Genomic DNA, 27789 nt, shown 5'->3' with positions numbered 1-27789 from the left:
ATTTTACGATCACCGATCGAACGATTTCTCAACGTGGTACAGGTTTATCTTTTATCGATATCTCATTACTGTAACGTATTTTTCACACGCAATTGTACGAAAGAATTGCACTGAAAGAATTAAAATGATTTGTCGTTGACAATTAAAAACCCTATTTTTCTAATTTAAAATTTCTTAAATTTTAATTTTTAATCAAATTTTATCTCATTTCGTTGTATGTGATCGTCTTTGGTTTGTTAAATACGTTAAATACAACGAATCTAGGATTGATGCAGCGCAAAATATTCTCGAGTAAATGTATAATTACAAAATGATAGGACCAGGTATAGAATGCGGAAGGAAGGGCGTGGTTGGAATTATTTGATGCGTCGTGTGTTAAAGACACACCCTCGATCCACCTACGCGACTATCTATCTTTTCATCTCATAATTTTATCATATTTCACGTATCGTCGACCTGCGCTTTTTGTACTTTCGCTAGCGTCCACAACTTTCGCTCGTCCGCGTGGAAACATGCAAATTAAGGGGTAAGGCCACCGTAAACACCTGATATAAAGCGCTTTTTTGCGATTTTTTTTTTTTATACAGGGTGTCCAGCCACCCCTGGGAAAAATTTTAATAGGGGATTCTAGAGGTCAAAATAAGACGAAAATCAAGAATACCAATTTATCGATGGAGGCTGCGTTAAAAAGTTATTAACGTTTAAAGTTCCGCCCCTATTGAATTGTTTTCTCGAAAATGCGCAAGATTTCGAGGGTATGTCTATTCACCAAAAATGATTGTAATTGACCCCCGCAACCGAAAATAATTTTTCCAAAACGATTTGAAATTTTTTTTTTCCATCGAAAAATTTCACACCTTCTCGAATTTTTTTCTAGAAAGTGGGTAGGATTTCGAGGGTATGTCTATTCACCAAAAATGATTGTAATTGACCCCCACAACCGAAAATAATTTTTTTAGAATGATTTGAAAAATTTTTTTTCCGTCGAAAAATTTCACACCTTCTCGAATTTTTTTCTACAAAATGGGTAAGATTTCGGGGGTATGTCTATTCACCAAAAATTATTGTAATTGACCCCCACAACCGAAAATAATTTTTTTAGAATGATTTGAAAAATTTTTTTTCCGTCGAAAAATTTCACACCTTCTCGAATTTTTTTCTAGAAAGTGGGTAGGATTTCGAGGGTATGTCTATTGACCAAAAATACTGTAAATTGACCCCCGTAATTAACTATAATTTTTTTAGAACGATTTGGAATTTTTTAATTTTGTCGAAAAATTTGTCAACCTTCCTGAATTTTTTTCTCGAAAATGCGTAGGAAATTTGTACTTCAAATGCATTCAAATGCTATTCAATGCTATTCAAAATCATTATTGAATATTATTATACATATATAAAAAAAAAAATCGCTTTATTTCAGGTTTTTACAGTGGTTTTACCCCTTAAGGGGGTGGATATACTACTCCAGAACCCAAGCTTTGATTGTGATAAAAGACAAAAGAGATTTGTCGTAACGGGCAATTTTTTCCATTATTTATTTTCGAGCAAAGGAAATGAAAAAAATGGAAAACCAAATAAACTTTGCAATATTCTCGAGAAGTATACACTTTCCTAAAAAGTAGTAGCGTGTACCAACATAATTGACAGGAAAGTGCGATGATCTCAGTTTTATGAGGTCGAGTGGTTTCACAAATTAGGAAACATAATTCCATCATTTTAATTAAACAATTGCCCACCGTCGTAGTGCAGTGAATCAGACGGAAAGCATTCTTCTGCGGTCACAGTTTTAACCGCATTGATATAAATGACGATTAAAATTACTTCGAACACTTAGCATACTATCCTTGCTAAGAATGCTTTTTTTTTTAAATAATTACTTTCGGGGGAAAAAAACGTTCCAAGTTCTACGTCTAATATTTTATAAAACATAAATCCATATAAATGGAAAATCTTATATACGTTTGACTCCAAATTCAACTTTTTGTAAATTAAGTTCACCGTTAAACCTTATTGAACATTTATAGAACGGAATAGAAGGACGTTTATAAAATACTGTTAAAACGAAGTATTATTGAAAGTAGTCAGTTTAACATACATATTTCACAAGTTGAATCGTAATAGCGTTTGAATGGTTTCGTATATGAGTATATCTCAGACCAATGCACGCATATCAATTAGTCTTGTTGATAGGAACTATCGCACTCTTTTCTTTCTGTACAGTCGAATAATGTAGCGGATAATGGAGTTGGCCGGATGACAAATAGATAACTATCACTGATAATTAAAACTGAACTGGATTCGTAGACACAGGTCATCTACTTCCCATACATGATGCGGAATAATAAGGGTAAATAATAAAAAACAAACATTCTTTAAATTCAAACGTACAGTAAACTCCCGCTTAACCGACCCCTATGGGATTTGATCCTTGGTCGGATAAACGGACGAACAATTAATCCGAAATTATACACCATTATCATTGTCAGTTGTTAGTAGATGAATACTGAAAAATACATATTCTATGCAAAACGAATAAAATTATATTTTATTTCCCAGAAAATAGTAAGAGAAAACCCCTGCACAGACCAATAAAAATCACAACAATTGGCGATGGCACTGTTGGCAAAACGTGTATGCTAATTACGTACACAACAAATGAATTTCCCTCAGAGTATGTGCCCACAGTGTAAGTACTAATCGGGGAACGTCGTTTACCTCTGAATGCAATGTTCTCAAGCAAAGTAAACTGAGTTCGCTCTTAGGTTCCAGACTGCGATTTCTCTGAGACCAGTCAACTTTGTGTGCTTCGGTTAGGCGAGCTTGCATTTCTAAAACATTAAAAAAAATTCAATTAAGAAGTATTTTTTTTTTTTTTTAAATCTCTCAATCTGTTTTCCTTAGTTTCGATAACTATGCAGGAACCATATACGTAGACGGGCAAGAATACGATATGACTTTATGGGATACAGCCGGTCAGGAGGATTACGAGCGGATCAGGCCTTTATCCTATCCAAATGTAAACAAAGTTCTTTTGAATAATGGTTTCCAATCAATATTCTATTTACTCTTTTAATAAACGTTTAAATTAATTTATAATTAAATTTTATTTTCAGACTGACTGCTTCTTGATCTGCTTTTCAGTGAATTCCCGCAATTCTTTCGAGAATGTTGTAAACAAATGGTATCCAGAAATTAAGTATCACTGTCCAAACACACCTATAGTACTCATTGGTAAGTATTTCCATTATTTATTTTAAAAATAGTTCGAATTTACTTTTAAGGACTTTACACTTTCAAAGAGCAATATAATTAATAATTATTATTATAATTAATTCTTTTTTTTTTCTTCTAATAGGTACGAAAGGAGACCTTAGAAACACAGAAAGTGTAGATACAATTTCACTGAAAGATTGCAACAAGATGAGAAAAAAAGTTAAGGCTTACAAATACATAGAATGTTCTGCTTTGAAACGCGACAATTTGGAAGACGTTTTTGTCGAAGCAATTCGAGCAGTACTAAGGAAACCATCAACCAAACTTTGTTGTACATTTTGAAGATTAAGTTACAAAGTAATATTTATAACTATCTGTAATAATTTTAATATTTAGAAGAAATATATCATTCCAAAGACTACAATTTTCTCGGTATCTTATTTATATAAAAAGTAAAAAATATTCTGTAAACGTGTGATGCTTTTTACATGATCATTTAAGTCAACAACGCTCAGTGTTTACAGTTGTCATTTTGTATATCCGAAAACTAATGTAAATATCCAAAACGAAATATATACAACTTGTACCACGTTCATATTTGTCGCAATTATTAATGTAAATATTTTATTAACGTTTAGAAATGTTATTATAATTTCCTTATACATACAAAATTGAACATAGGAAGTCAGTTACAGTTTCATAATTTCAACGTCCGAACGCGCCATCTGAGATAGGCGTTACTTTCTGTTGTATTATTTTACCATAACCACCTCTTCCGCTATCGAAGTCTGATCTATATTCGTCTCGTACCTGTAAAAATACAATTTTGTTAACAATTATTTTAATGGTAATTTTGTTACATCGCATGCCCAATGACAACAAAGTTTTCTATACTTCTAAGAATGCACAGAATGCACTAATTGAGAGTGAAAATGTATCGTCCTTCCACGAGAAGAAGCCACAGCGTGTTTGTATCCCCACTCTAGCTGCAGTCCGCTGATTGGATGTCACCAATTTCGTCACCGTTTTCGACCAATAACTGTGAGTCAGCGGACTGGGACAGGAGTGGGGATGTAAACACGTTGTACCTTCTTCTCGTGGAAGAATTGTACCTAATGTTTAATATATTACTTTAAATGTAACACTCCAAGCACTTAAATTGCACCTCTACAAAATTATTTACGGGATAACCTAATATATCTCATGCACCAAGTGTATTAAAAAATCTAATATTACATACTTGTCCACCAGTTTTCCCCCTTCCATATTGTCTACCTTCGATAAAACCAGCATCCCAATCTGTCCTGATTATTCTGTCATCCAATCGTGTTCCATTGATGTATCGCATACAGTTCTCAGAGTCTACTCTTTGGTAATATTCAACGAAACAAAAACCGCAAGGAGTTTTTTTATATTTATCTAGACCCATTATAATTCTCCTAATGTCACCACATTTTGAGAACAACTCGTATATTTGTTCCTCTGTTGTGTAAAAGGAAAGATTTCCAACATATAAAGTTGTGGAATTTCTTAGAAGTCTATCCTGCTCTGCTCTGGAACCCTAAACAGAAAATAAATTATCCTAAATACAAATGAAATTTGATAACACGATGGTTTTATATTAACGTAGAAAAAATAAGGATTGAATGATATTATTTTGACGAATGGTTATAAGAACGTTACTTTGGTTATAGTGTTTGGACTTTATATTTCAAGTCCCTGGGAAATACTTTAATATTATATTATACAACGAACCTTAAAATGTTGATCACGATACGAACTTAGTTCGACAGAAGGTGAAGTCGATGGAACTACTTTTATTGCAGCCATGTTAATTATTCTTACAGAAATTTACGAAAAGGTTTCCTATACGTAGGACCTTCCATATCAAACATTTCTAGATCGCCATAACAACAAAAGCGCCATCTATCAACGAGGAAAGAAAAACAAATATCAAGATGTTATTTGAGTTGCCATTTTAACCATTTGCGCTACACTAGCGCCGTTACGGCAATGTTTCATAATATGAGCACAACTTAGTTCAAATTTAATTTATAGTTACTTTTCCTAATGTTTACGATGGCGTCATGACGATGAAAATTACGATGCTCGATGTTGAAAACAAAGAATTTAAAACTATGTCGTTCTGGTTTCAATTAAATTACGAACCCTGACTAAATTATATTGCATAACAGTAAAAATGTATTAAAAATGTCTAACGAATCACAAAAATCCGCAGTTTCCAAGTTATCGAAGACCGATTCTAATTCAGGTGTTAAAAAGAAATGTTACCAATTACTTTTCAGCTGCTTCAAAGATAGTCATAAAAAACGGTCTAAAGAAAACTTTGATTACGAACCTAAGGAATGTGATTACATTGTTGAGAAACTTATAGTAAAACGTGTACCCTTTATCTTCTTCACGATACCAGAAGATGCTTTAGAGACAAAAATCAATGACTGTAGCAAGGACACTAAAGAACCTATAACTAGCGTATCAGAAACTCAATCACTTTCGTATTATACTGACAGATTAAATAGAAATAAATCTACGGAAATTCCTAATAAATATTTACACTCTGATGCGAATATGACTGCATTCCATGAAGAAAACAAAAGTATATTATCTACCAATTATGATACTAGGATTACCAAACTAACAAATACTACGAACAGTGTGCATCCAAGTTTAAAAGAATGCAAAAGATCGTGGAAAGATACATATATGGATAAATTACAGGACAGCAATACTTCTCAAAGTAACAAAACATTTGTTGCTCAACCAGTCCAGGACATGTTTTATAATTTTACCAAATTTAGACAAAAAATGATGGATTCAAATCGATCGAATATAGAAGATTACAATTTAAAGTATATGGATATAAAGTCACAAAGTAATGATAGACTGTTGCATAATCAGAAAATAGCTGTATACGACTCTAAACTTCTAGCCAAAAATATTACGAACACTAATCAATCAGACAGAAAATTAAGATGGAAAATCATTGTAAGGCATTATAAACCTGAAACACTACATTATTCTAAAGGTTCTCGAGAAGCTGATAAGTATTTTAATACAAATTAATACAAAACGCACAAATGCTGCAGTTTGGTACTTAAGTGGAGGGGCAGGCAGTTTCTTTATGAAGTTATGGCCTGCCGTCTAGTAACACTGCTCTAAACTAGTGCCATCTATTTACATAGATAGGTTATATGAGGTTATGTTATCGAATCGAGCAGTTTGATTTGTTGTACCCGGCAAATAGTTGCTTCTTAATACTGCAATTGTTTACGAAAGCCAAACTAAATCATAATTCTCTTCTGATTTTTACACAGTAAAAAAAAAACAAACAAAATGGTAAGTGATAAGCAATAACGCAAAAATATTTGTAAACCGTTTGGAGCGTATTGTTATCCACTATATGGACAACCACATAACCTTAGGAATCACAACTAAATAAACGTTAAAGAAATTGAAATTCTACTTCTTTTACAGACGATCGGTAAGAACAATAAGATGTTGCAACACATAAATTACAGAGTCAGAATCATTTTGCAAGATTCTAGAACCTTCATAGGCACATTCAAAGCTTTCGATAAGCATATGAACTTGATACTTGGTGATTGCGAAGAATTTCGTAAAATTAAACCAAAGAATACAAAGCAACCAGAGAGAGAAGACAAACGTGTATTAGGTTTTGTACTCTTAAGGGGGGAAAATATTGTTTCTTTGACCGTGGAAGGACCTCCACCTCCTGAAGAAGGACTGCCCAGAGTACCTATTCCTGGTGCTGCACCAGGGCCTGGTATGGGTCGTGCAACTGGTCGTGGTATGCCTGCAAATGTTGCTGGAGTACCTGCTGGATTGCAAGGACCTGTTCGAGGTGTTGGTGGCCCATCACAGCAGATAATGACACCAGGAGCCAGAGGTCAAGTTTCTGCACCTCCACAGATGCATCCTGGTGGCCCTCCACGTATGCCAGTCGGAGGCCCTCCACCAGGGATGATGGGTCCACCACCTGGAATGATGGGTAATTCAATTTGCAGACACCATATTATTCTTTAACTCTGTGAGCCCAAAGCACAATCAATGTTCAGATCCAGGAAGTTGAAATTTTTTTTATTTGATTGTAGGTATGCCACCAGGAATGCCACCCATGGGACGTGGAGGTCCACCAATGGGACCACCAGGAATGAGGGGTCCACCTCCTGGTATGATGAGGGGTGGACCACCTCCTCGTCCATATTAATAATTTTTTTAATATATTATTGTATCCGATAATAATAAAAATCCCCTTTGTAATTCTAATGTCTTTTATCTCATCCTTGTACACTCGTTTAAATATTAATTTAATAGATAGTAATGAAACAACAGGAGCAAGTGGAATTTCTGAATTTGGAACAGGATTTGTGCATGAGATGTTATTAGATACTAAACCATTATTATTTGCTAATTGAATACAAATATCTGATTACTTAGTTTAAATTTAAGACCACTGTGTAATTAAGGATAGCAAATATGGAGAAAGTAATCTACATATGAAAGAATACTAACAAAAGAAAGATGTTAAAGGCATAAAAATTCGATTTTATAAAACAGTTATAATAATAATTGGCAGTAACATAATTACACGTACGAATGCGAATAAATCGTGATGTCGATACAGCAATATTTTTTTGAGCAGTTTGTATAGGCAGTTTATTGTTTAGGAGACTAATTCTTTTCTTAAATCTAAGTTTCGTATCGAATATAATATTATTCAATACAAAAACAAAAAGTGATTTTTTTCCGTTTATAATAAATGTGTATGTAGGTACACATTTATAGTCATTGAAAATTTTCTGTTTATATACAATAGATTAATTTAAAAACTTTAAAACAGGGTAAGTACAACTATTTAGAAATTTACAAGAAACAATTGCAATTCTTAGACATATAAATGTTACTTATTATTACCTGGCTTTTAGAAAATCCTATTTACATCTTATATATATTTACAGCAGTTTAATGATACAAAGCATGAGCAATTGTCAGAGACAGAAACAAACTTTTCTTCTTAGCACTAGAAGTATCATATACAAAATTCTGTTGCACATTTAACTGTTACAATGTAATTAACTGTGACATTGTTAACAATATTTTATAACGCATATAAAATTAGCATATGATATTTCAAAATATGTGGGAGACGATGCAGTAATTTTGTAATAATTATTCTCCGAGAAAATATACAATTTATTAGTATTAAAGGTATTTTTGAGATCACTGTCTTTTTCCTTCGTCCTTTTCGTAAATATGGAATGGTAAATTATAATACGTCAGTGAACGTGTTTTCTTTTGCTATACAAAGTAAATCGAGAGAAACAAAACATCCGAATACCTTGGTAGATTTTGAAGATACAAAAAAATGTACGAAACTGAATTTACGTAATTTTTTTTTTACAATTTTTAGGATCATTAGTATTTTTTCACACGGAATATTTTTGTTATTTATTATAATGTAACTAGTATCAGGATAAATTTAATCGAATGACATAATATGACCTTGAACATAGAAAGTCATAAATACGCCATAAAAAATCTTATCTTCGTTCGAGTTGATATTAGCTATGATACAAACATATAGGTTCATCAAAAAATGCTGATGACCTTGAGACTGAGAAAAGTTACGTTTGCTATATTTATTCCTCAAAAGTTTTAAAATTCTTATATATTTTTTTTTGTATCTACAAATTGAATCGAAATGATTTTAGGTGTTCTATTTTTTAAAATATATGTAAAGATATTAAGCTTGAAATTGGTATATTTTATATTACGAATGCAAAACATATTATTCATAGCTATATTGTTTAAAGTAAAATAAAATATTTTTCGGGTTGAAACGTGTAGTTGGAAAACACCTACATCGAAAAATATACTTAAAAGAAGGTTTAATACGATACTGTCAGTATCAGTGTATTTACTTTATTAAATGTTAAATTACCAGTAAATTAAAACTGTTACGTTCGTAGAGTGACTGTAAATTTATCAGTCGTCATTTAATTATAAATTTAATTTAATAGAAGAGGAAGCCATCCATTTTTTCTGAAAGAATAGTTATTCTGTTAAATTCAGTAATTCAGAGAATTTAATGGTATGTACCACAAAAGGTTAAGTTATGAACAATCGCAATTATCGATTTCAATATCACCATTTGTTGAGTACTTCTCAAAATAAATAATACGCACTGGACGAAAGTATAGAAAAACTTGTAAAAAAATATTTATGAGATGAAGTACAGAAATTGTAGTTAAAAAACAATTTAAACGGTACAATAAATCATATAAATTATTTAGATTGTATAAAAATATAAACGATATTTCTTAATAATGAACAAGTAAATAATTACATAATAAAAACCATTAAACACAATTTCGTTAATGTCGAGTATATTATACGTACTCGTATTATGTAATTTAAAAGTACATATTCACTTCTTTTTAATTTCCGTACAATTTCAATAAATTTTAATTCGTTACTTAAAACTTCTGCATTCACATATATTTTCTACACCCTTTTTTTTTATATAAAAGATAAAATATCGATTCATCGTAGCAGTGATAATGAAAGAAAAATATATAAGATGTTTTTGACCAAATTACGGAGTTTTAATAAAGAATAAAATAATTCTTTACTTTTGGTCTACCCAATGGAAGAAGTATTTCAAATTTACTACATAAATGACAAGTTTACAATGTTCAATTCTTCTTTGAGAAACTCGAGTTCCTTGAATATATTTGAATTCGCGAAATATTTTTGCACGTAAAATAATGTCATTAATTTACAAAATGTCTTCAAAGTAATGATGGAGTTAGTTGTTCCTGTTACATGTACTTCCTTAGCATAACAATTTCGTAATATATTTTTACAATTTCAAACTGACCTTTGCATCTCATCTTTAACAGAATTAATTACAGCGTCGGTTTTTACAATTATCTCTTTATCTTGTACATGTAAATCACTATTACTTGGTTCTTTCGAAAGACAAGTGTGTGTATTTTGTATCACAGTCTTATATTCAGAGGTAAGAATATTAGATGATTCAAGAAGATGAGACAGAGCTTTATTCTTCTCCAAAACATCCTGCCGAAGATTGAACATAATGGTATTACCAGACTGAAAAACATAAATCGTAGACTTTTATAATTACAATGATTACTTAAAATTCCATTATTTTGCTACCAAAAATTATCGCAGAAAATTTTCGTTACGTTGGAGAATATTCTATGGCCACAACGAAAGATTGAAATGAAAGAATGAAAGATTTCAGTGAAAATCGATCAAACATATTTTTACAAGTTTTGCTCGTCATTTGCAGATGATATTCATTTTTATCTTTATTCTCATATTAAAATCAATTTTTTCTACAGATTTGTTTTTTTAAGGTATTGTAATACAAATAATATCCGATGGAAAGTTATTATTTTGAAAATCTAGTGATCTATGTATGAATAGTAGTCGCTACCTTTACGTTGGACGTTACAGGTTCCGTATGAGATGAGTTTGTTGACGATAACATAGTTACAGCTTGATCTCCATTGTTAAGTGTAACATGGTGCGGTAGGACATTGATAGAAGCACTATGTTGACTCGTGACACGTAAATTTTTCCCTCCCATAATTACTTTTCCCAACACTTCCTAAAATTTGTAACATTGCTTGTATTTTATGTTCAAAATGTAAAAAATTTATTGATTGAATATTTGTTTACTTACCTTGCCTGCGTGAGAAAGAGTTACACCTTTGGTTTGACCCTTTTGTATAACAATCACGTTCGTTTTAGGCGCTAACTTCGTATTAGAATGGTGAGATATATTTACACTTTTATTAGAATTTAGCGTAACACCCTGAAATATTAGAAATAAAATATTTCTAAATTCAATCTCGATATCGAAGTTGAGCAAATTTTATTTCTAAATAACGAATAAATATTTTACATTTTTTAAATACAATATTTTAAAATTAATTTTCAGAGTTATTTGGAAAACGATCTATTTCGAAATAACATCGTCATTTCATGAAGTATTTCATATAAAAAATGAATTAATATATTTTCAATCGAACGATTTATTTGCCATTTTATGAAATAAATTTCGCCTAGGTCTACTTCATAGTTTACATTCACGGTTATTGTTATCGTACCATTTTGGCAGTGGTTTGATTATTGAACGTCGTAGGCAATTTTTTACAAGTCAGTGTTGTAGTTTGCTTAATTTGAGGTGGTCCTGGTCCATTCGATACAGTTGTACCAGGACAAACAGTCATCAGTCGATGCGAATTACCTAAAAGCAATTAAAAAATGGATGAGCTTGGTACAGATTCTGAATCGATCTGTCATCAAGTAGCAGTAACATTTACTTGAAGTAATGGCTTTAGTTACTGGGGATTTTACATTAGAATGTATCACTGGTACAACACGTTTTGTGTTGCTAACAGTCGAGTTTGAATTCTCAGTATTTGCTGCCTTCTCTAAATTATGGGCCGACGATATTTTTGAATCTGAAATAACACAGGAAATTAAGCCAACTAGCAGAAATATATAAACTCATTGATAAAATCTGTGGTGTTTAATAGAAAACAAAAAGAAAACCGTATCGTACTTAAACTATCTTGTGTGGATGTATCTTGCGCATCAGGTTGCAAGTTGCTTCCAGATACACACGACGCGTTACTGGACATCAGAATTGCTGGCCCAATTTTTGTGCTAAGTTTATTTTGGGCCGCGATTATTTTTCCTTTAGTTTTTGTAATACTTGCACTAACGGGGACCACAGCATTCGTAACATTACCGGATGGAACTGCCAAATGATTATTGGCATTTTCTTGTACCACTGATTCCTTAGAATCTGAATTTAATAAAATTAATTTAAATATATCATACTAAATATGTTATAAATGTATTAAAATTGAAGTTATAACAACCTGTGCATTCCCCGCAATTAATATTAAGCGGTATTATCGTAACATTTTGATGTTGTAACGAGTTTGTTGGCATTCGTGATAACTGAATAGTATTTTCGGGAGACCCTTTCTGAGTGGCACCATGATTTAGCGCTCCTATCGAATTTGAAGAAACTACCAAAACCTGTATTACATATTTTTTGATTAGTTTAGAACAAATTTACGTAAACGATTCGTTAATTATCTATTTACCTTGTTTGGTGGTGCTGTTGGAAGCGGAGACGTTGGTTTACGTTTTTCAGGAATAGCACGTTTTTCATTCACATCCAAATTATTGTTTTGCTTATTCGTTTCTTTGTTTTTGTCCAATTCAGTGTCCTATAATATATTGCAAAAAATAAAACGACTAAAAAAAAAAAATAATAATATCCTTACAATATACTATAAGTATATAACCGATACCTCGTTTGATACATTCTGATCACTGAACTTATCTTCATTAGGTGGAAGTTCATTATTGCTAAGTAATTTCTCTTGTACTTTTGGCTTCTCAGGAGATTCGCTTCTGATTGCTATTGAAACAGATATGCAAGTAATTAATTTTTATTCCATACATGGTACACAAAAAGAATGCTGAATTGTTAAATCTTCTTAACTTACAGTTCTATGGCTGTACACTATTTTAATAGACTAAAACCACACATTTACCAAAATAGATAATAGTTTTCCTTAAAACCTTTTGCATTCTCTGTTTTTTCAGGAACTGGAAGATTCCTTTTGTTTGCCACTGCAGTTGCAAGGGATATGCTATTTGCTAGCGTCGTAAAAGCAGATCGTGCCTTCAGTCTTGGCAAAAGTGGAATAGTACGACGACCTTCAATAGTCCAATCTGTGCCAGTGTTTGGGCCATTTAATCTATGTTGTAACAAATGATTAATATTCAATCAAAACATCTGAGTTTTATTTTGAATATTATAATATAATTAGTATGCAATTGCTTACTGCTCAGCTATTGTTGCTAATTTCTCATCATTTACTGCTCTTCGCACTTCTGCACGATGTCTTTCATTAGAAATATGTAGAACTTTAGCAAGCTCTTGTAATAATTTCTGTTTTTCATTAGTGAAAGGGCCTTGAGCACGTAAGACGGATACCATACTTCCATAAGCATCTAATTCTATATTAAATAAAACACATATTCGCTAAATAAACAATACAGAATATAAATATACACAATACTTTAATCTTTAATTGGTATTGTGAGGTATTATTGCAATCCAGAGATTACATTTATTTTATTTGTAATTAATATTGTATTCTATTATTTTGAGTAACCAATTGTGTAAAATAAAGACAACTATAGAAGGAAATTGCTGATTTTTATTTTTCAATAACATATTTTGGGAGGTTTAAATGCCCTATGATACATTTTGAGAATATACAATTTTAAAAAATTCTAATATAATTAAAGTAACTATTAATTTTATTTTCCTGTTATGTCATTTGTTTTATCAGGTATTAAGAAAAATTTCTGTAGCTTTTTATCAGTCAAATACAGTTTTGCTTTACAAATTTAAATTTGATAATTCAGTTGCAGCAAGATGAGAAAAGCAATGAAATGTTAGAATAGTAATCATTTTTAAGCCACTCATTTATTATTGGTAATGAAGAATTATGTGAATAAACTAATGAATGAAGTTTTACAAAAAACTCAAAACTTTTATATTACTGAAACATAAATGCTTATAGTATTAAGCAACAATTGTTTGATCAATATTATTATATTGCAAGAAAATTGTGAGGATTTGATTTATATTATAAATCTGTATAAATTTTTTTTGGGAACTTAACAATTAGTCTTTTGGTCTTTTAGTCTAAACTTATGGTTTCTTTAATATTAATTGTTGGATATTACCTACAATCGACCATAATTTGTATTTAAAACAATATTATTGCCTGTACAAGAGCATTGTAATTTGTTCATCATTTTAACAAAGGATTTCTATTCTATTTCAAGGATATGTTTTATTAATTATTCATATTTCTAACAATTACTACAGGTCTGGAAAAATTCAGTCAGCTTTTAAATTACAAGTCTAGATACATCAAAAAATTTGTTTGTGACTCTTAACATAATGTTAGACAACATGTAACACAATCCACAGTAAAAATCGCTAAGAATAAGAAAACGGTTTATGATATTCTAATTATATTTAATAATAAATGGATACATATTCAATATCAATAAATATTAATATATTCATAAATTATGGTCATCAAACACAGTTCTTCAGGTTTCCATTTTCTATATTTCAATTATGTAAATCTCGTGTACTACGATACATAATACTTATTTTAAAATTGCGTTATACTCTCGACACATATAACTGTTTTGAGACTGTAAAAGACTGAACGTTACTAAAGTAAAAAAGTGATTGTTTGAAACTTAACCTTACCTAAACATCGTAAATATTTTCTGCATTCATCGCGAGTCATCGTTTCGTGTCTTAACGACCACATGGTTGCATCTTTCGATCGCTATAATAAACGTGACAAAATTTGATCACTATTTGTAAGCTTTTTCCACATTTTCGACGTTTCGTTGACAGTATGGTAAGTTGATGATGAAGTTGTCGTATAATTACTCTTATTGTAATTGTTTTTTGTTGCAATGTTGGTACTACTACCAGCAAAGTTGATAGATGTTTTCATAGACTGGCTAACCTGAACTCTTTTACTCAAGATGGCGGATCGCATGTTGATGGTTTGATACAGCGACCCTAGTATCATCATTCCACGAGAAGAAGGCACAGCGTGTTTACATCCCCACTCTTGCTGCAGTCCGCTGATTGGCTATCACCGATCTTCGTCACTATTTTTGACCAATACCTGTGAGTCAGTGGACTGGAATAGGAGTGGGGATATAAACACGCTGTGCCTTCTTCTCGTAGAAGCACGGTACGAGTCGTGCTAAATGAGTGATAGTAAAGCTGCGAGAGTCCGATTTTGCACTGAAGGAACAGAGACACACAAATGCTGTGTGCTCTTTCTATTACGTTAGATTTAGTGCACAGTCTGAGCATGCTAGACACACTACCCTCATCGAAACCAATGAGAAATCAGCAAAGCTCAAAGGAGCGAAGGCTTCTTTCGCTGAAAGCGTCTTTTTCTTTTTATTTTTATTTGGTAGGTAGTTTTGAACTATACCTAGAAAATGTCTGAGGTATTCAAAGGCTTATATATCCCAATTTGTCCATTTCATTGTCTATGAATACTACATTACTGACTCCAGATGCGAAATCATGCAATTTTTGTTTAAAACATTTTTTTACAGGGCAAATACTTTGCAAATTATTTGACATCACGTTACGAGATACACTCTATATATCAATCTTTATTATATGGAATATAACGTTTAATATTATAGTACAACAACACGGAAACTATTGAGGAAACGTACGATCAGACGTGCTGTACGAGTGACTCATTTTTACAAGTATTATGTAATATTTGCAACTAAATATACACTTCACGTATCAATACTTTTTCCATTAAATGATAAGCGAATATCATAAAACTGGTGAATAGTCAGAATCAATATTTAAGCGTATCGAAGGTGATTGACAAACTATTTGAACAGAACATTTAATAGTTATACAGGGTGTTCGGCCAACCCTGGGAAAGATTTTAATGGGGGATTCTATTCTAGAGGCCAAAATAAGACGAAAATCAAGAATACCAATTTGTTGATGGAGGCTCCGTTAAAAAGTTATTAACAATTAAATTCAAAAATTTCAAATCGTTCTGGAAAAATTATTTTCGGTTGCAGGGGTCGATTACAATCATTTTTGGTCATTAGACATACCCCCGAAATCCTACCCACTTTCGAGAAAAAAATTCGAGAAGGTGTGAAATTTTACGACGGAAAAAAAAATTTTCAAATCGTTCTAAAAAAATTATTTTCGGTTGCAGGGGTCGATTACAATCATTTTTGGTCAATAGACATACCCCCGAAATCCTGCGCATTTTCGAGAAAAAAAATTCAGTACGGGTGAAACTGTAAACGTTAATAACTTTTTAACGAAGCCTCAATCAACAAATTAGTATTCTTGATTTTCGTCTTATTTTGGCCTCTAGAATCCCCTATTAAAATTTTTCACCCTGTATAAATGAAATAATTGGAAGCTGCTCTACCGATAGTTGTTATAACAGTTCTAAGTCTGTTTTCCATCGAATGGACTAACGTAGAAGTAACATTTGGATCTATCCATTGCCATATTTATTTCTAAGTCGAGACTTTGCGGTTGTCGTAGCAACGCACATTTCTTGACTATTTTGACGATATGCTTCGAATCATCGTCTGATCAAGACTAAAGGAATACTTCGTAAATTCAATTTGAATACACTGTCTTTGAAATTTTCCTGTAGAATTTTACAGCCAAAACATGTCTATTATATGGGAACCAATCGATCCCTGATCACAATCAGACGGTTCACCGTTTATTTAATAAGCAAATACGAGCAAGTTTGATAAATTCTTTAATATTCCATACACTGATTCCTTTCGTTATCTTCTATGTGCCATGGACGCCGACTCTATACTCGGAAATTCTCGTGGGTGACGTATAAAGTCATCCGTAGGCTTTTCCTCGTCTCAGTCGACGAACGCCAACGTCCCTGCGATCTATTTAATCGCTTAAGATCGGTATGCACTGTTTCAAATCGCTCGTAAGAAAAGTTGAACCGTGACCGCGACTAACGAATAGAAATCGACGAAATCGACGAGTACAGAATAAATAGGCGAATAAAAAAAAAAACAATCACGGGCGAAAGTGGTGATCGAAAATGCGTGTTACCGCGACGTTAATTGTCGCATTGATCCTCGTTATTTATTTCGTCGATTCCAGTGTCACGCCTGACAAAGGTAAGGCAAAGTGATTACAACTATTAAAATAACCACTGGTCAAGAAATTGTAAACAATAGTTTGTATTCTTTACGATTGTTTCATCTGACGCTTATATGGATAAAAATAAATCGTGTGGAACGAAATTAAATGTAATGACGTTTTTTATTTTTATTTTGAACGTTGATCGATGTATAAAATACGTGTAAATAAATATATAATGGTAAAAGTAGTGTAAAACGTATGGTGTTATTGCACCTGCAGCGCGTTCCCATAACATGTTTACGGTATTGCAAACCAGTCCTCATGCAAGTTGACAAGAAACCCGGTAACGGCGTGCTCCGAACGATAAATCGTTTCTGCAGGTCATTTAACTTGAAATGACTATTTTCGTGTTTACCAATTGTGGGAACGGATCAACGAATTCAACCGTTGCAAATAATCGATTTAAATTTCCAGCTAAGATTGCAATACTCTCCTAAAATAGTGAATATATTTCAATGAAATTTATTGCTGAAGTGGAGCTCATGGATACCTACAAAAAAGTATTAGACAAAATTCTCGTACAGCGTCAAACAAATTTATTAAAAATCAAAAATGAATTCTTATGAAAAATCGACAGGGAGTAGGTGCCTAAATTTTTCGGCGAAAATGAAAAATTTCAAATCATTCTAAAAAAATTATTTTCGGTTGCTGGGGTCAATTACAATTATTTTTGGTCATTACACATACCCTCGAAATCCTACCCACTTTCGAGAAAAAAATTCGAAAAGGTGTGAAATTTTTCGACGGAAAAAAAAAATTTCAAATCGTTTTGGAAAAATTATTTTCGGTTGCAGGGGTCAATTACAATCATTTTTGGTGAACAGACATACCCCCGAAATCCTGCGCATTTTCGAGAAAAAAATTCAGTACGAGTAAAACTTTAAACGTTAATAACTTTTTAACGAAGCCTCCATGAACAAATTGGTATTCTTGATTTTCGTCTTATTTCGGCCTCTAGAATCTCCCATTAAAACTTTTCCCAGGAGTTTCCGAACATCCTGTATATGTATGTATAAATCGTTAGTTTGAAAGCCATAATTTAGAATTGAAGGTATAGATATTTGATTGTGAGTGGTTCCCTGAATGTTTCAAGACGAAAACGAAATTATTTTCTTAAAATATTAGTGTAATTTGTACGTCTTGTTTATGTTTCTTTCCACAGATCTGACAACGAGTCTTCGAGAAGCATGGGTCAACGACGATTTTGCGATTGCATTTTCGAACATAAAAGCGAAGAAAAAATCATCGGAGGCGACGGTCGAGACACTTTTGGCTGTGAGATTCGGCAAATTCAGGACGAAAATGATGCTGATGCTCGACAGACGAACGAAACGAGGTGAGAAACTAGATTTATTCATAGATTGTATCGTTTTTTATTTATAATGTTCTTCTTAAATTAACGAATCCTTCGAGATAACCGTTTCCTTTCCTTCGGCGAATTAATTTGCTTCAGTGATCCTCGAGAGCGTGAACGACGATAGACGTCGAATTACCGAGCAGATTACCGTGGCCACTCTGGGCACCGATGCACCGTTGAAGAATATAATAGTCCTGGTGCATCAGAGTCAACCAGATGCAAGGATGGACGTCTACATCGACTGCGTTTACCAGGGCGTGTTACCGTTGAGGAAAAGTTTCAGGGAGCTAGAGAACGACGAGGACAGCTCCCTCGTAGAAGCAGTGAGTATTTTTTAAAATTATTTACCTTTTAATGCTTGAAATTCCTTATCATTTTGTCCTTGGTTATCTTCGTCAGACAATCTTGATACGAATATTAGATCGTTCTCGAGTTAGTAAATGAAAATGCGAATACTCCAGAGAAAGTATGTACAACAAAGTATGTACTATAGTTATATTTATTATTTTCAATGGAAAATAGAAATTGTAACGACCGGCGTTGAAATTTCTTCCTCTCTTAGGGAGTTTCACGGTTGATACGGACCACCGATGACGTTAGAGATCGTAGGATGATGTCTTTCCAAATATGGTTGGTCAGACCAAGGCTGTTTGTCTTTATTACGCACAGCTGCTAACTCGCGTAACGCATTTAAGCATGGAATTGATTTCGATTCGCTTAGAAGTCATCCATATTGAATATTCACGGCCCACTTTCCTGTAACCGCGATCGAGATGCACACATATAGTCATACGCAAACGTATAGTTAAAAAAAAGGGGTTCGAAATGCTATTTATTATGAGAAATTGTCGATGAAATACATAATATATGAGTTTCGATGATATTTATCGACGACAATCTTAATTTAAAATGTTTGAGTCTACATAATTAGAATAAAAGAAAACATTATCCGTAGGTAAATACATATACTAATAACTAAATGCATGTACAGTGGCGATCATGCAAGTAGGGAAATAACGACAGTTCACTTTTTTTTGTTACATACTGTACAATGTCATTGTATGCCAAGGGTTTAATAAACGCAGTTCTAAAGTCGTCGTGTGTTCAGTTTAAGGAAAGAAGAAGCGATGTGAAGGTGCATAGATCGTCGTCTGTAATCGACGTGCTGAAGCTAGAGGACTGCCCCAATAATACAGACGATCTGGACGCGTTAACGGATCTCTCGAAGGGTAAAGAATCGTCGGAATCGATGAAGTCGAATGAAAGACAACACAATCGTTTTCGATTAAAAGATCATGCTCACGATTTCGCCGTACGGTCAAATAAATTCGAGGATGATTACGAGTTCGACGATTTCGACGATTCGGATCGATACGAGCACTTAGATCAACACGACGGTCTGCAACGATCTCGCCGTTTCAACCATGACCGTCGTTCGACTCGATTGGATCAATCGAATCGGTACGATAAACGTTTTATCGAAGGCTATCGTAGTAAACATTATTCCACGGGCGACCCTGAGGTCGATCAGTCGGATTTGTTGAGTCAATTGGATCATATATATCAACGGACGCGATCCGACGATCTCCAGAGACCGCAACGTATGAAATCAGGGGAAACCAACGAAACGGACGAAATGAATTTGTTGAATCAACCGACGGCGTATTACAAAAGGGTTCCAAGGAGGGGGGACATAGGGATCCAGAGTTTGGACGAAAAAAGTAATTAGTCTGTTATCGATAACAATTTACTATTTGTTAGAAGCAAACGGTGACTGATTGAAAACTTCCATTTTATAGTTTGCATCACCGATAGTCAGTTGGGCAAGACTCTGAACGAACTGATCGCTGCTACCAAAAAGATCTGGAGAGAAATAGAATTGAATGTGAGTAAGATTTGAAAATCTCCTCAAGCTTCGCTGTAATTAGATAGTCCATCGAGTATGGAATGAAAAAAATTATTATTATTTAACTTTTCAGAGAATGGAAACGCAACATCTACGACAACTAATCGAAAATTGCACAGCTTGTCGCGTACCACTCGGTGAGTGAAGTATGGCTGTATTGAAATAATTATTAATTGTCAAGAAAATGTTCTTTGTTATTTCTTTCTCTCGTTTCCGGACGATTCTCCACGATCGAAACGGTTTTAATTTCGCCACAGTTCTTACGAGTGTGCGAATCGACTCCAATTAATGTATAAAACGGCCTTACGTTGCAATAAATGTCTGATTTTTGCAAAATTTAATAATGTTGTGACTGTAATTCTCGCAAAAACATTTAACAAACGGTGTCTGGGCGAAGTAATACAAAACTACAGCGTCTCGGAGAAGATATTGTTGGAATATTGAACCGTAAAACGTCCAGGGTTTCGATTTTTAACGACTAAAAACCGGAAGAAGATGTCGAATCTCCTTTAAACATCTTCGAACAGTGAATTATGAAATTATTGGCACAGGTAAGAAGCGATGGAAATACGAAGTATAAAAGATGTAATAAAAGGTTCCTTTTTTAAAAAGAAACTATAATGTATGGGTCACAAACTAACAATACGTGAGAAATGATAGGAATGCAAAGTATAATACAACATTTTCCACGTTTTTTACGTAAAAAATACAACGTTCGAGCCATCGACGATTTTTAACATTGCCCTTTCAGCTATCCTCTGTTTTTCGATTTCAGTTAAAGTTTCAGGAACTGTGTGGATAAGTGTGACGTCGCGTGGGACAGAATTTGTAACGTGTGTTTCGTAAGTAAAGAACATTACTGTAATTTCACAGTTCCACCGCCGACTACGACGCCTGCTCCGCCTTCCACGTGCGATTATAAGTCACCTTGCTACCCGGGGGCTGACTGTCGCAACACACCGCGTGGCCCACTGTGTGGTGCCTGCCCTCCAGGTTACACAGGTGACGGATACCGGTGTACCATAGTGATCGTTACTTGCGCGAGCAGTCCGTGTTATCCCGGTGTCCGTTGTTACGACCATCCGGACGGTTACAGGTATTTTTTTCAATTAAAAACAACACCATATACTCCACTTCTGGTTCGTATAACCCATTTTCAGCTGGTACCGGAAGTTGAAATTATTACCATTCGATAGAGTTATTAATATTAGGGTGTCCCATAAGTTTCTTCGGCGCCATGCTATGAATGACTCTAGCTGGCTATGTTTATATGTATAGATGAAAAACCAAATGCATTCCAGAACCCTGTTGAGTACTGCTATTTTGTTAAAAATGAACCAAGATGCCATATTTGCGGTGACGTGGCAACAATTAAATGTGCATGGTGTAAGAAATCTTTATGTTTCAAACATTCTTTCGACGAGTACCACTATTATCGAAACTACATACAGTAATTGCTATACACACTGTATGTATTTATAATTTATAAATCGCTGCACTTTTGCCACGATGTCATAGCCGAATAAAAACGCACCTAAGTGAATATTTGGCAAGTAAGCCTCAACAATTTTGGAAAGAGGGCATAATGAGGCTTCCTGAGAGATGGAAGAAGGTTGTAGAACAGAACGGTTCGTGTATAACACAATAAATCAACCTTAAACAACAAATATCGTGTATTCATTTCGCATCAAAACAAGGGAAGAAACTTATGGGACGACCTAATATTTCACACAAGAACCACTACGATTTTCCTTGTTTTCTGTGCCTCTATTCGGTCGTTTCCACCGCGATTAATGAATCTATACATTTTCCAGATGTGGAAAGTGCCCTCTCGGTTACATTGGCGATGGCAAACGTTGCGAGAGACTTAGGAACAGTTGCGAGACTAACCCTTGCTACCAAGAAGTACAGTGCGAATCGGTTCTTTATCCACCATATTACAGGTAGCAATGCGAGAAAAAGATATTAGTACCCCATACATCATTTATCATCAGTATTGTTAGTACACCATAGACTAGCATCAGTACTATCAGTAAAACTTAGAAAAGAAGATCGAGTTAAAATTTTCAATGGTGTCATGGTAATGGTAATTTTTAGATGTGGTCCTTGCCCAGACGGTCACGTGGGCAATGGTTCCACGTGCGTCGACGTAAACGAATGCGAATTGGCACAACCATGCCATCCTGGAGTACGCTGCATTAATCTACGTCCAGGGTATAGATGCGATCCTTGCCCGTCAGGATACAATGGAACCATGATAGAGGGAGTTGGCCTGGAGGTTGCTCGAGTTCATAAACAAATTTGTCAGGACATAAACGAGTGTAAAAATAACAATGGAGGTTGCGGTCCGTACACAGAGTGCATCAACACGGAGGTAACTGATTTTCTATGTTTGAATCCATGTAGAACCTCCAGAAAACTTGCAGGTAGACTAAACGTTGTACTGTAGTACTACCCATGGTGAATTAGAAGAATTATTTCCAAGTTTCCTCCTATCTCCACAAGAATAATTTATGAAACAAGTATATTTAAGAATCACTGATTATATGGATCGTCTGTTTTTCTTTACTCCAGGGTTCGTACAGATGCGGACCGTGCAAAGCGGGCTTCGTAGGAAATCAAACGGTTGGCTGTCATCCTCCACACAACGTCTGTCCAGATTTGACGACGGTTTGCGATGCGAACGCTGACTGCGTCTGCATCGATGTCAATCAATACGCGTGCAGAGTAATTGTCCAAGCATTATAATCAGTTATAATATCGAGCACTCGAGTAACTAACATGATACGATTTCCAGTGTCGCGTCGGTTGGGCTGGAAATGGATTGCTGTGCGGCTTAGACAGGGACAGCGACGGTATCCCCGATAGAAATCTCCGCTGTCACGACCGACACTGTCGCGTGGACAACTGTCCATTGATTCCGAACAGTGGCCAGGAGGATGCGGACCAGGATGGCCAGGGTGACGCGTGCGATCCGGACGCCGATAACGACGGCGTACTGAATTCATCGGACAATTGCCCCTTAGTTTCGAATCCGGATCAGGAAGATAGAGACCGCGACGGGCCGGATTCGGTCGGTGATGTCTGCGACAACTGCCCCTTAGTCAGAAATCCAACGCAAGAGGACACCGACGGAGACGGCCTTGGCGATGCGTGCGACGACGATATCGATAATGACGGTAATTGTACCATTATGAAAAGAAGGTTCAAAATCACTGGCCTACAGTATCGGAATTAATGAAACAAATTAACTTTGCAGGCATTGGAAATCATTGGGACAACTGTCCAAGAACGGTGAATCGCGATCAAACGGACTCAGACTTCGACAGGATCGGCGACGCCTGTGACAACTGTCCCTCCGATCCGAACACGGATCAATTAGATCGAGACGGCGATGGCGTGGGCGACGTGTGTGACAACGACAATGACAGAGACAGAGACGGCGTTCAGGACGACAGAGACAACTGCCCCGATGTGGCGAATCCGGGACAAAACGACGACGATCGTGACGGTATCGGAAACGAATGTGATACAGACATAGATAACGACGGCATACCCAACTATCAGGACAACTGTCCGTACGTGTACAATCCGGATCAACGGCACAGTCATCGTAAGTTTATGGTTGGGGCGATCAATAGACTCTGTGGCAAACTTAACACATTAACGACGGGACATTCTTCTTAAAACTTTCCTATACGATGACTTTAACGAAATAGAATTCCTTCGACATGTGTATACTGAAAATGTGATAAATATTTTTGTAATTAATATAGTTTATTAAAATTTTCAGCAGCTATACATATGTCGATAATAGAATTTTTTTCTTGCGTTGTCGGAGAAATTACTAAAAAAATATACATTTGTCGTAAAACGAGAATACTCGTTTCCTGTCGGTAATGTGTTAAATCCTGTTAACGTTATCCCGATTTCAGATGAAAATATTGGCGACGCCTGTTATAACGACAACGACAACGACACCGTGATAAACATACACGACAACTGTCCTAATAACAGCTTGATCTGGTCGACGGACTTTAGGAAATACGTCACGATCGCTTTAGACCCCGTTGGCACCGCTCAAGAAGATCCAATGTGGAGGATACACAACGATGGCGCCGAGATACAACAGCTCGTAAACAGCGATCCTGGAATTGCTATCGGTAAGGGTAAACTTGCACAACAAATTTAAGTAATAGATTCTGCACACATTATTTCCATCGACAGGTCCGGATGTGTTCAGCGACGTGGACTTCGAGGGCACGTTTTTCATCGACGACGACGGCGACGACGACTTCGTCGGCTTCGTGTTCTCCTATCAAGACAACCGCCGGTTCTATATCGTGACCTGGAAGAAGGGTCAGCAGCCATACTGGATGCCGACGCCGTTTAGAGCTGTCGGAGACCCTGGAATCTTTCTGAAGCTCGTTGATTCGACCACTGGTCCCGGCGAACTCCTCAGAAACAGCCTTTGGCACAACCAGGACACTCCTAATCAGGTGAAAATACTTTGGCGGGACCCGAAGAAAATTGGCTGGAAGGAGAACACCCCGTACAGATGGCACCTGCTGCACAGGCCTAGAATCGGCCTAATCAGATTCAGACTTTATCAAGGCAAACAATTGATGGCTGACTCCGGGAACGTTTACGATTCGACCCTGAAAGGCGGTCGGCTGGGCGTGTACTGCTTCTCTCAGGAGAAAATCACTTGGTCGAACCTGCTGTACAAGTGTAAAGGTAAGTAGAACCCTCGAGTTAACCTTTGTCATAACTATTGTTTAGTACCACCGGTACATAATCGAAAGAGAAAGCTACTAATCTCAAAAATTTCAGAAACGGTACCTCAATCGATTTGGAACGAGTTGCCAGCGAATTTGAAGAAGGAAGTAGCTGTGGATTAGGCCCCATCCCCCTCACAGTCAGCAAAACGTCGCAACGACGACTTCTAAATTTCCATACCGATCGACGAAACTAGGATCTTTATTAAGTTGTATAAATTTATAAGTTATTTGTTACTTATGGATTTCGGTAATGAACGGTATTCCGCAAGTGTTTCAGATCAAAATGCAGTAACCCTTCTAGGAGTAACGCCGATAAATATAATATAATTCATTTACTGCTTTCAAACAACAAATTCAACGCGTTAAACTGTTTTAAGTGGAGAGTTTAATAAAAAAAAAAACCCCAAAGAGGTCCATTTTCCAAAGCTTTCCAAGATATTAACATGTACGAATGTTCCAAAACAGAAAAGAAGGAATCTGGAGAGGGGGAAGGCAAAGAGAGAACAGTAGAAAACGAAAGAAAAAGATCGTTATGCTTATTAATCGTTGACAGAGAAGTTTTTATTCCATGTGTCGAGAAAAGCGTTATCACTTATGAGATGACCTAACGCTTTCAAACTATCGGATTCGCGTCTAGCGATCGTGATCGAGAACGAAACTTATTATCTACGTCGATATTTACACTAAGGAACATGTGGAGCTTTTTCAAAGTTACAGCAATTCCAATTAAACGAGAATTCGTTGGTTAAAGGACATCGAATTGTTTTTTTTTTTTTTTTAATGCATTAACCATCGAAAGAGGCCCAATCATGATTGCGGGGAGCATCTTAAGCCTTAGAAATTGTACATCGTAACATTTACACGATATTCGTATTTACAAATGAACGTTAATTATTGAATTATTATAGCAAGATCCGAATGGAAAATTAAATAATTATCCGACGACACTAACGGCTATTAATTTCTCGTAATTTCGTTCGGATTTTCTTTTATGAAAAGCAGATACTGAGTATATATATGTATATATGTATGAATTTTTTTATCGAAGAAGAGAATGTACGAGGGTTGTTTGATAACCAAGGTCTCCAACGATACCATTTTGACAGTAATGGGGATACAAATTCCAACCTCGAATATTTCATCTAAATTGTAAACTTTCAATTTCTCGTGTAGCTTCGTTAAATAAGTGTTATTTATCGTGAACTCGATTAGTTCATAGCTAGTTATCGATCAACCATCGTATATTTAGTATTCTTTTGCGAAAAGTAGATATCGAGTATATGGATACTAATGAATTTTTTATCGAAGAAGAAAACGTACGAGGGTTTATTTATAACCAAGGTCTCCAACAATACAATTTTGCGAGTAATGCAACTAGTAATGATGCAAATTTTTTTTTTCAACTTCATTTCATAACAGTATTATTTATGATCAATTCCAATTGGACACAGTCACACTAATCATTTGGTTGTTCCCAAAGATGAGGAAACGTCCAAGTTCGAGTTCAAAATAGACCAGGAAAAAATGTGAAAAATACGTATGTGCTTTCGAATTAGAATAAAGTTTTTAGACGAGTTTCGTTAATTCCTCTGAGCTTAAATACAGGGTGTTCGGCTACCCCAGGGAAAAATAAGATGAAAATCAAGAATATCAATTTTTTGACTGAGGCTTCGTTAAAAAGTTATTAACAATTAAATTAAAAAATTTCAAATCGTTTTGGAAAAATTATTTTCGATTGCGGGGGTCAATTACAATCATTTTTGGTCATTACACATACCCTCGAAATCCTACCCACTTTCTAGAAAAAAATTCGAGAAGATGTGAAATTTTTCGACGAAATTAAAATATTTCAAATCGTTCTGAAAAAAATATTGTTAGCTGTGGGGGTCGATTACAATCATTTTTGGTGATTAGACATACCCCCGAAATCTTGCGCATTTTCGAGAAAAAAATTCTGTAGGAATAAAACTTTAAACGTTAATAACTTTTTAACGAAGCCTCCATCAACAAATTGGTATTCTTGATTTTCGTCTTATTTTGGCCTCTAGAATCCTCCATTAAAATTTTTCTCAGGGGTGGCCGAACACCCTGTATATTTTGTAGGATCGGAGACCTTAGTTATTTGATCGAGTCTCGTATATTTAGTATGTCGTAGGCGAGACAAAAGTTAATCGATTAGATTGATCGTATAAACTTCTCTAAGTTCTGAACAGTATTCGTTTAACACGATTCGCGTGGAATAAATTTGAAACGAAACACTCGATCGCAACAAGTGCATTATCTGGTTCACACACGTTGTGGCAGTGGTCGCTCAGAGCTTGATTGCTAAGGCAGTTGAGCGTTGTTTAAACAAAAGGAGCAATAATCCTCTGCCGAAGAACCTTCTTCGACGAGTCTCGTTTTTCAATTCATTCGTGTTCGCTCGCCAGTATACGAGATACATACACATAAATAAATTTTACATTCAATTTCATTTGGAAATCCCTTTGGAATTCGATACCACGTCGATTATTGTTTAAATATTGTACATTATATTAAAAACTAAGTAATTACTAATTAAGTTTTAGTCTAGAATCTTTGCTCACTCCTAGACAACGTTCCGACTACGCCCTTGAATACAAACAAAATTAATAGAAATTCAATA

At 34.9% G+C, this 27789-nt stretch overlaps 6 protein-coding genes across 8 annotated transcripts; 4 read left to right on the top strand and 2 right to left on the bottom strand.

Annotated features, from left to right (window-relative positions):
• Positions 1–2050: 2050 nt before the first annotated feature.
• Positions 2051–5128, bottom strand: Cbp20 (cap binding protein 20). Its single transcript, XM_076780245.1, has 4 exons — positions 4969–5128; positions 4454–4774; positions 3881–4023; positions 2051–2828 (listed from the first exon to the last, which is right to left on the bottom strand). Exons 1-3 carry the CDS (start codon positions 5041–5043, stop codon positions 3919–3921), a joined length of 501 nt encoding a protein of 166 aa, XP_076636360.1. The 5' UTR covers positions 5044–5128; the 3' UTR covers positions 2051–2828; positions 3881–3918.
• Positions 2221–3808, top strand: LOC143349180 (ras-like GTP-binding protein RhoL). The gene is made up of 5 exons (XM_076780233.1): positions 2221–2347; positions 2557–2686; positions 2902–3016; positions 3114–3231; positions 3356–3808. The coding sequence occupies exons 1-5, from the start codon at positions 2329–2331 to the stop codon at positions 3553–3555; spliced, it is 582 nt and encodes a 193-aa protein (XP_076636348.1). The 5' UTR covers positions 2221–2328; the 3' UTR covers positions 3556–3808.
• A 172-nt stretch (positions 5129–5300) lies between the features above and the next one.
• LOC143348745 (uncharacterized) lies at positions 5301–6313 on the top strand. Its single transcript, XM_076779342.1, has 2 exons — positions 5301–5362; positions 5409–6313. The coding sequence occupies exons 1-2, from the start codon at positions 5301–5303 to the stop codon at positions 6295–6297; spliced, it is 951 nt and encodes a 316-aa protein (XP_076635457.1). The 3' UTR covers positions 6298–6313.
• Positions 6314–6415: 102 nt separating this feature from the next.
• On the top strand, positions 6416–7521 carry Smb (small ribonucleoprotein particle protein SmB). The gene is made up of 3 exons (XM_076777101.1): positions 6416–6570; positions 6709–7243; positions 7347–7521. Exons 1-3 carry the CDS (start codon positions 6568–6570, stop codon positions 7460–7462), a joined length of 654 nt encoding a protein of 217 aa, XP_076633216.1. The 5' UTR covers positions 6416–6567; the 3' UTR covers positions 7463–7521.
• Positions 7522–7985: 464 nt separating this feature from the next.
• LOC143351521 (uncharacterized) lies at positions 7986–14929 on the bottom strand. 3 transcript variants are annotated; one of them, XM_076783099.1, is made up of 13 exons: positions 14609–14929; positions 13155–13329; positions 12889–13067; positions 12615–12724; positions 12405–12530; positions 12174–12336; positions 11852–12097; positions 11610–11750; positions 11394–11533; positions 10967–11098; positions 10718–10891; positions 10136–10335; positions 7986–9297 (listed from the first exon to the last, which is right to left on the bottom strand). In XM_076783099.1, the coding sequence occupies exons 1-13, from the start codon at positions 14670–14672 to the stop codon at positions 9264–9266; spliced, it is 1884 nt and encodes a 627-aa protein (XP_076639214.1). In that variant the 5' UTR covers positions 14673–14929; the 3' UTR covers positions 7986–9263. The 3 variants fall into 3 exon arrangements, with proteins under 3 accessions (XP_076639214.1, XP_076639216.1, XP_076639213.1); XM_076783098.1 differs by having other exon boundaries at positions 7987–9297; positions 10136–10368; positions 14609–14927; XM_076783101.1 differs by lacking the exons at positions 13155–13329; positions 14609–14929 and having other exon boundaries at positions 10136–10368; positions 12861–13015.
• Positions 14930–16792: 1863 nt separating this feature from the next.
• Positions 16793–27714, top strand: Tsp (Thrombospondin). Its single transcript, XM_076783774.1, has 15 exons — positions 16793–17076; positions 18264–18437; positions 18555–18781; positions 19567–20179; positions 20258–20343; positions 20438–20501; positions 21238–21460; positions 22179–22307; positions 22462–22738; positions 22939–23091; positions 23162–23543; positions 23624–23977; positions 24300–24527; positions 24592–25101; positions 25198–27714. The coding sequence occupies exons 1-15, from the start codon at positions 16998–17000 to the stop codon at positions 25263–25265; spliced, it is 3567 nt and encodes a 1188-aa protein (XP_076639889.1). The 5' UTR covers positions 16793–16997; the 3' UTR covers positions 25266–27714.
• Positions 27715–27789: the final 75 nt, after the last annotated feature.

This window comes from Colletes latitarsis, chromosome 2, assembly GCF_051014445.1.
Source record: "Colletes latitarsis isolate SP2378_abdomen chromosome 2, iyColLati1, whole genome shotgun sequence".
In the NCBI taxonomy this organism is placed as follows: Eukaryota; Metazoa; Arthropoda; class Insecta; order Hymenoptera; family Colletidae; genus Colletes; species Colletes latitarsis.
This window is presented reverse-complemented; position numbering and strand designations above follow the sequence as displayed.